The 9,637-nt window shown below is 37.1% G+C and overlaps 1 protein-coding gene across 9 annotated transcripts in view; it reads right to left on the bottom strand.

Moving 5' to 3' along the window:
- Positions 1-3,963: 3,963 nt before the first annotated feature.
- kif21b (kinesin family member 21B) overlaps positions 3,964-9,637 on the bottom strand; it is a 99,689-nt gene continuing 94,015 nt past the window's right edge. For 6 of the 9 annotated variants that reach the window (XM_079857305.1, XM_079857308.1, XM_079857307.1 and 3 more), the window contains one exon: positions 3,964-5,386. Coding sequence is in view for 4 of the 9 variants with exons in the window: in XM_079857313.1 (XP_079713439.1) it covers positions 5,338-5,386 (49 nt within the window). In the remaining 5 variants the exon portion in view is untranslated. The remainder of the gene's footprint in view (positions 5,387-9,637) is intronic. The other 3 variants (XM_079857310.1, XM_079857311.1, XM_079857312.1) reach the window with 1 other exon arrangement.

Genomic DNA, 9,637 nt, shown 5'->3' with positions numbered 1-9,637 from the left:
AAAGATTTCTGTTTCAAATAAATGACCTTTATAGTTATCAAAAGATTCATCACGGTTTCTACATGCATATTAACCTGCACAACTGTTTTCAACATAATAATAAGACATGTTGGTAACACTTAAAGTTTACTTGAAATTGGTTGTTTGATGCGTTTTAATGCTTTATACTCTCATAAGAACATACAATGCATTATAAGGTGAATTACAAGGCATAATTAATGCATAAAAGTTACTTTTATAATGCTTTCCATATCAAGGCGTTAAGTAAAGTGTCACTGAAGTGTTTCTTGAGCAGTAAATCATCATATTAGAGTGATTTCTGAAGGATCATGTGACACTGAAGACTGGAGTAATGATGCTGAAAATTCAGCTTTGATCACAGGAATAAATTACATTTTATAATATGTTCAAATAGAAAACATTTAAAACTGCAATAATATTTCACAATATTACTGTTTTTTTTCTTACTGTTTTTTTAAACTAATAAATGCAGCCTTCTTTCAAAAACATAAAAGATAACCTTACCAACCACAAATTGATAGAAATTCTATAAAATACTATACATATATATACACAATTGAATTGCATGTATTTTTAATGAAGCAAAATACTTTTTTCCACTCTTGATTATGGTGTGTGAAATGTGACCTGATGTTTTCATGAGATTCACCCTGTAGTCTGACGTGTGTGATGACAGCAAGCCAGTGATCGTATATGGACAGATCGTATCTGCAGGATCATCACAGACAGGAAACGGGCAGGAACTCCACCGTAATTCTATCCGAGAGATAAACAGCAAGAAAACAGCACAAGAACACTCAGAACAAACTCGAGCCACGAGTAAAAAAGAAAATGGACAAATGATATTATTTTTTTTTAATTTTATTTATTTATTTATTTATTTCCCTAGAGGAATGCTTGAACTGTCATTAAATAAAACCTGTACAGTATTTACAGTCAGATATTTTACACCCAGTTTGGTCGCATGCACATGTAACAAACAGAAAGAAAGTCTGTACAAACATTTACATTCCTTGGGAGGAGTCCGTGCGATAAAAGGCACCCGTGAGCGTAGTTGGTATCCGCCCCGCCACACTTCACCTGATCAATAAACCGTTCTGTCCAGCCTTTCATTTCAGCCTCTTTTTCTCCATTACTTAAATGTCTTTTCTAATCTGCGTATTAACTGCATACCTGGGTTGCCAGGTAACTAGAAAGCACCCATTCAAACAGATTTCTCCAAAAAATGCATTTAAAGGCATTTAAAAGCAGCGTTTTGCGATGGCATGATGTTCCACAAGCTGAAAGTGAGGTAAGGCGTCAGGCGTATTGCAGTGTGGCCCATAAGGCAGCCGGGACGACACCTTTGGCATTACAGGGGGGCAAAGCCTCAGGCTAACGCTACGCTGATCAATAGACACAATCTCCCCTGTACAGAAAAGCTTTCCTTTCAGATTCTATACAGATGTAGACGCTTATAAAGCATGTCCATGCCATGCATCACTGGCCTAGAATATCAAATATAAGCAACTATAAAGCTACATCACTAAACGTACCCCCGTAAACTACTGCTGTGAAGCTGAACGCGTAAGAAAGATAAACCCCCAAAACTTCAGATACATCGAAAATGTTAAGAATGTCTTTAAGCCAGGAACGTGGAATTGCAGGATAATGACTGGCATGGCTGGAAAAGCATTGAGTATTTAAGGTTGTAACTGTCAATCTCAGCAGCAGCCTTATAAACCAATGAGCTTCCAGACACAAGGAGGGAGAGAGAGAGAGAGAGAGAGAGAGAGAGAGAGAGAGAGAGAGAGAGAGAGAGAGAGAGAGAGAGAGAGAGAGAGAGAGAGAGAGAGAGAGAGAGAGAGAGAGAGAGAGAGAGAGAGAGAGAGAGAGAGAATCATCCGTGTGGACGACATGTTATGGAACTGTATTCAACAACCAATTTCACAGTCTTTAAGTCCTAGCGATACCGATACCGATATCCTTTCCCAAGAATATTACAGTTGTACCAAAAAAAAATGCTATTCAAAACAATGCTTTTTCATTTCTAAAATGAAATGAGTTAAAGACGCACAGTCTTTTGTTATCTCACTAATGAGGGGCACTTATTACAAAAAGGGTTGACCCTGTGATTGGATGCATTATTAGAATAGTACAACGATTTCTAAGCCTCAGTCGTTGAAAACAACAGAATGAATTGTGGAAATTGTATGTAAAATGATGTGTGGAAATTGTTGCACTGAATTAAAATGCACGTTCGTCAAGCTCATGTTTCCAGAATGTTTCGCTTGAACCATAACCAGTATAAATCTACAATTTTGCAAAGTGATAAATTGGGGTGGGGGGCAGGGGGGGTGCAAGAGATTATTTAAACTACATTATTTAAGCTTTGGCAACATGTTTGACGCCCGTTTTGATCTCACTTTAAGAACAAAACACAGACGCATTTAAAAAAAAAAGATGCAAGGTGGTATAAAGCAGCATTTTTCACAGTTTTGAAAACAAAAGTTCTTTGAAGTAGATTCTCTGATCATTATTTAATAAATTTGACTTTGTTATGAAAACTTCACAGAAAAGGTCCAAAAACTGTTCTTTTTATGAGCGCATCACTCAGTTTCAAAGGACAAAAATGGATGATTTGGTCAAAAACAGCTTATATTGTTAATAGTTCCACGTTCTAGAATGGCAAACTCGTATATAATCTTAACGAGGATGACATGCTAGCTTAATGACGCTCACAGTACACACTTCTGTCCGATCTAAAACCGTGTATATGCTGCGAACCATTGGCAGAAATCTATTAACCTAAAAGCTAAGGAAGTCTCAACTGCATTCTTCCTCATGAATATGTATATATGTAAATGAGCTTTACATTATGCAAATGACTCTAGTCTAAAGACTCATCCTTAGAAACACATTGTAGTAGCTTTAAATGACTGACAGCAGCAATGCCACATCACGGTGTATTTGAAAATAGGAAAATATACAGATCAAAAAGAGTAACTTGCAAATTTGATCAAATCGCTTGTCGTAGCTTGGGAATCCCGCAGCGCTTGATGTGCGATTCTCCATGCAGTGGGTCGTTCATCAGATAAAGCACATCCCCGTTGACGGGAAATAAGAGCTTCTCCTTACAGCTGCTCGTGTACACGACTGCGTTCAGGTGGGGAATCGCCACGGGCCGCCCAAAAATCTCTGTGATAGATGTGTTTCATTAAAAAAGAGTGTAAATCTGGGAAAGCCAGAGAAGGGAGTGGCGTGTGGCACAGCAAGATTGATGGCGTAAAAATAAACAAAGTTGCATGTGTTCTACCAAGACAAGCTCGCAGACGCCCACAAACCCCCATCAGGCACGGCGAATCCTCCAATGCAGAGGAGGCTGCTTCCTATTTCATTTAACAGGGTGTGAAACTCTGAGAGAAGGACTGGAAAACACACTGCCGGATCTGACCTACTTTAACACGGCTGCTTTTATCATGGAGGGAGAAACATCAGTGGCTGATGTTCTTCTCAGAATGATTTTACATCTTATTAGGGATAAATAGATCACCTAAATATTTTAATTCTGTAATACTTTACAAAACTTATTGTCGTTCCAAACCTGAATGACTCTCTTTCTTCAATGGAACACAAAAGGAGAAGTTTAGCAGATTGTTCCAGCTGTTCTTTTCATTGTAACGACAATGAACGGAAAGAATTAATAAAAGTAGTCCACTTGACTTGTGCACTATATTCCAAGTCTTCATACCTATGTGACAGATTTGCGAGAGAAACACACTAAAGTCATTATACATGTGAGACTTCTTTAAATGTCAAATTTGAATATACATGGACAAGAATCAGAGGAGAAACAGATTATTTTTATTGAGTAACTCATTGAATTTTAAGTCAAAAATGGACCGTTTGGCTTCAAAAGACTTAGAATATTGAACAACAAATTTATATATTACTGTTTTTTTTCTCAATTTTTGGAGCTCAAAATGGAGCGTCATTGTATGGAAAAGAGCCGTTTGAACAATCTATTACATTTCTCGTTTACGTTCCACTGAAGAAAGAAAGTCAATTTTTTTTTATTTTTGAGTATACTATCCCTTAAAAACGCATAGCATGGACCAGGCAGGCTAAGCACCTGGAAGAAAATCAAAAGGCGTTGTGCAAATTCTCATAACACTTCTGTTTTAAAGTGTTATAGAGGGTAGGCATAATATAGAAAAATATAGGGCTAACAAAATTACCAAATTTATAATATCCAACTATCCAGTGATAGATTGTCTGGAATTCGGTTTGTCGTACCAGGACTGTGTCCAGCTACTGTACATTAAACAAAGCCTGCTGAATCCTTCTGTACTCTCCTCAGGGGATCATTGCCTTCGATCACATGCTTGAGCCTGAGGAAACATCTAATTCTGCCTAGAACTGTCTGCAAGTGTCACCAAACTCTACAGTCCCTCGAAGAGACGGGCTTATTACCCTCAAAATGTCCACTCAGCAGACTCTGAGTCCTGCTTTACACTTCTGAGACCTCTGTTCACACATCTAGAAGACAATAAAGAAGTGCAAGAAACCAGAATCAGTGAAGGTTTCACACACACACAATCTAACTTCAAACCTGAGGTAGAAAACATAAAATTCACAGCAGGATGGAGCGAGCGAGGTTAAAAGCAAAGGAAGCCTATCGGAAGAGGGCTGTACACTGTTTAAGGAAGCCATTAGTTATTTGAAATGTTCATAGAAACCCCCTGAAGAGGAAGGCGTCGGAAAACGTGGTGGTCAGTACTATTGCACAATGTTTTAAGGGAACGTGGGACTGGGATTGACGGCAACTCTGCTCATCCTTAGTAAACACAAAATCTTCTGGATGCTGAAAAGAAGTGATTCGGTTTCTGGAAATAGGTCAAGGCTAAAGTCATATGGCTCTCTAAGGATAAAAAAAGTGACCCAGCTCGGATCATTCAGTTTCCTTGACGTGATACATATTCAGAAGTAAAATCAGCAGCTACAGATGAAGTCATCTCAAGAACAGGAAGTGCAGAAGGACACTTCAATGTACAGATTACTCAGTTTCGGCATCACCAAAATGGCACCTTAAAACATCCAGAAGAAAGCAACCGGCAGTTCCTCAGACGATCGCGCTCCTCGGATGCGTCTGATGCGGTTGAAAGAGTCGTGTGTCCTCTAAAGCAGACGGCCGTGTCTCATCTCCCCGAAACTGGCCTTCTGGATTGAGACGGCTGACCCCTGGACTTCTTTCCCAAGGTCGGTTTCGGACACCTAAAGTTGTGGCGTCCAATTAGCCCAAAAAGGCACCATCGAAAACAAGCTAAAGGAGGATCTTCACCTTTTCTTCCCCATCTTCGGATTCCAAATCTTCACTCTCATGTCACTGTGTGGGATGGAAGAAACAAACAAAAAAACAGACATAAAATTAGAGGTGGAGGAGATGCACAAGGCCAATAATCAGAAAGACCGAATCTTCAGACACTCCTCGCACTGAAGAGACGGCACAGACATCAAAACCCAGAGTTCACAAAAGGAACCGCCACACGAGTCCCCGCTCCTCTCACCAATTAGGCGCATGAACTGCTTTATCCCAATAAAAATCAAAACCCTGCTGTGTGAAGCAGCCCACAGAACCACACGCTCGCGTCTTAACTAACACACCGCGTCTCGCAAGAGGAAGATGAGTTCTGAATCGCAGCGGGATGCAAATGAACGAGTCATTAGGTTGGGATAAAGTTCAAATAAGTGCAGATTTATAAAGATGTCATTATTTTTCTAGAAAAAAAACAGGATTAATTCACTTGAGATAATAATACATCTATATATTAAGCGCTATCAAAATGAATGCACAAAATAAATGTTTCGGTTTAACATGTTAAAAATATTATTAACGCAGTAAGGATTATAATTTATGCAGTGAAGACTGTGAAGTGTTTGATAACTTTATTCAATTTCTGTATATATCCTTCCTGTTAGACCTAGCTGAAAATTATGTGAAAATTGTTTTAAGTTCACTTAAATTAAAAGTTATTTTATTTAAAGCCTAATGAATGTAAAAAAAATTATAGCTTTCAATTATACTGTAATGGTGAATGCCTAAAATTAATGGTTAAAATTGAGGACAAAAAAGTACTGATATTACCGATCATTACTGATACATTTATAAAAAGATGCCATTAAACAAATATTTAAGATATAGACTACTGTCTTTGTTGTTTCTACATTAATTTGGAGATTAAATGTGAAATTATTACAATATTAAAAAATATTAAAAAACTTTTAATGTTCGGTTTTATTAATCATGATTAATTACAGAAAAAATGTGCGATTAAATAGTTAATAGTTTAATCGATTGACAACACACATACTGTATACACACACACACACATATACACACACACACACACATATATATGTGTATATATCAGTCCCTCCAGTTTTTCGCGATTCCGCGATCGCTGAATACAACGCAAAATCAACAAATTGTCGCATTTTTTTGCGATCCTGCATAATTCCTAATTTAACCGCAAAATAATCACAAAAATGAAAAATACCTCACAAAACATTCAATTATAATCACCCAATTGAAATATCTCTAGTTTAATTAAAGTTTCAATGCATTTTTACGTGGATACAGATGTTGCGGGGAAAGGGGAAACTCCTTTTCCTCGATTTACTGAAGCCTGTAATATATATATATACATATACATATATATATATATATATATACATACATATATATACATACATATATATATATATGTGTGTGTGTGTGTGTGTGTGTGTGTGTGTGAGTTTTCAGTTGGGATGAAGTTCAATATTAATAGCATATATTTTTATCATCATTCCCCCTTCTGAATTCTGTGAAGTTTTGTTCTGTCATTTTTTTTTTCTCCATTTTTTCCATGTGTGCTTTGATGAACATCAATATATGATTCCTTATATCATTTGGTTATTAGGTGTCCTTTTGGAGCCCCAAAGTGTTTTTTTGAAAGAGACAAATTTACCTTGAAAAAAGCAGGTGTATATATACACACAAGCAATATTCCGAAGATAATACCACATTTTTAGGGAAATATAGCTTAAATTAAATAAATCATTACTTAGCCCAGTAGAAAATATTTTTTCCTGTTTAAGGCATAAATCATATGTAATTTCATGTGATTTACGCCAAAAAAAAAACAAAAAAAACCCCTTGCTGATTAGATATGAAAAATGTTCTACGAGAATGTTTTAGCCTACATTCCTAACACTGACATCATGTCTTGCTAACATCACTTTGGTTTTGCGCTAACACATGACCAGCTAAAAACAAGAATACTGCAGTGGATCCTGGTAAAGCAGGGCGATAGTGCGATGTGTCTTGTGGTTCCTAGACCTTAACTTGAACCAATTAAAAGGATTTACGCCACCGGTGGTCAACACAATTGAAGGTGCAATACGTTTTTATTGCTCTCTGAAACATGAGAACACTGAAATGGGTGAAAAAACACCACATGGAGTTTAATTAGTGAATTCTTCTTTACTGGGCCAAAGTGAAAGAGCCGAGGGAAAGTTCTGTGGAATCAAACATCTGAGAAGTTGGCCTGTGAAACAAAACTGGTGCAAAGTATGAGAGGGCTGGAAACAGATGGATGATACACAACTGACAGAGCGAGAAATAATTGACAACAACAAAAAGACGCAGCAACATCGTTTGTTCTCCGACAGTGCAGCTCGCGTCCCCTCGAGCGCATTCGCTCGTCTTTAACCTTCAGGAACTGTCACGCCTTTGCTCAAGTGTCTGCCAGAATACCACTCAGTTTGACCAGCAGTGTTAAAGATGGGACGAACCCACTCAGCCTGGAGTAAACGGCCCAATATCTCCCTTTCTCTCCAATATAGCAAAGCACTGAGTCAGATTCATGTTAGAGAATCAGTCTATTTAATGAATTCATTCCAAAAAAATGTATTTACTGATTTTCATATATAGATGCTTTCACAAAATGTTATATTTTATGCTGATATATTAGCCTGGGAAAACCCAGACAACTTCCGGCAAATTTAGATTTGCTCAGCAAGTAGTCTGGCAAAGAGCCCATTCAACCCCATTTCTAATACGCCGTAATCGCGGCACCAATCAGAAACGTTGAGGCGGGCTTTACACGATGACGATCGCTCTGATTGGTTTTAGGTCTATCCAATTGCGCCCAGAGGCATTTGAGCGACGTCCATTGGTGAAGCGCTCATCATTATATTCAAATTGCAAACACATGAGGACAGTCTCCATGAAAGGCCCACTGGCATGAACGTGCTACTACATTTCTCTCCGAAACGGTAGGAAATTAAATTAGATTTAATAGAGGATTTTAACTGTGACATGATGATTGACAGGGCAGTTTACGTGACAGGATGTACGCGACAGATCCGTCCGATAAAGATGACGAAGTAGTATGTCCCAAAGCTTGCCTGCTTTTTTGCTACACATTCAAAAGTAAATACCTTTTCTTCACAAAAAGAGTACATACTTTTATGGCGTAGTGTAACTTAGGGACGCAGCATATGGCTTTACACGATGCCGATCGCTCTGATTGGTTTTAGGTCTATCCAATTGCACCCAGAGGCATTTGAGCGACGTCCGTTGGTGACGCCCCTTTGGAAATGAGTTATTAATGAAGCTTTGCCAGACCATAACTCAGTTACTACTGAGAATGGTCTGGTTTTAACCAGGCTACTGATATATTACAATAAATATTAGATTATTCAAAATTACGAAAAACTATTTTTTTTTTTTAATAAATTTTATTTTTATTCATAATCTAACCAATTACTCATTTCAAATAGTTTCGTCACATCATTAACACAATGATTTGGGTAACACTTTACAATAAGGTTTCATTAGTTAACATGAACTAACAATGAACAATACTTCTATAGCATTTATTTAATTAGTTAATGTTAATTTCAACATTTACTAATACAATATTAACATCTAAAGTTGTATTTGTTAACATAAGTTAATGCACTGTGAAATAATATGAACTATCAATGAACAGCTGGATTTTTATTAACTAACATTAACAAATGTATTGCTCATTGTGAGTTCATGTTAGTTAATACATTAATGTTAACTAATGAACCGTGTTGTGTTCCCATTAATTCAATTATGGGAATTATTCATTAATAATTACATTAATTATCATTTGTTCATCATTTTGCAAACATTTGAATATTTGATTGGAAGATCAGCAGAGAGAGTGTTATTATCTGTCACTTTGAAGGACTGGGTTAAAAATGTCCCATCTACCTCTAATAATATCTGACAGTAAAATATTGTAAAGCTTCATATATTTATATCACAAGACCTTCTTCAGCAACAGCTCCTTCATTTTTTCCAAGCTTTTTGTAGGTTCTTGTTTTGTTTTTGTTTTAGTTTTAGTTTTGTTCCGCTCTTGCAATGTGAAGACGACAACCACTCCTGCTCACACTGACTTAATGAACAACATCTCATGAATTATTCCAGTAGAATAAACTCACGTTCTCTCCCTAAATCCTCACTTATGTATCTCTCTTGGTCTATTTTACATTTTTAGGGGGGAATTTAAAGTCGGCGTGACATCAAAATGGACAATTCTCAATTTTAGATGGAATAATG

Source organism: Squalius cephalus (assembly GCF_949319135.1).
Source record: "Squalius cephalus genome assembly, chromosome: 22".
NCBI classification, from domain to species: Eukaryota; Metazoa; Chordata; class Actinopteri; order Cypriniformes; family Leuciscidae; genus Squalius; species Squalius cephalus.
The sequence above is the reverse complement of the archived record's forward strand: the minus strand, read 5'-3'. Positions and strand labels throughout refer to the sequence as shown.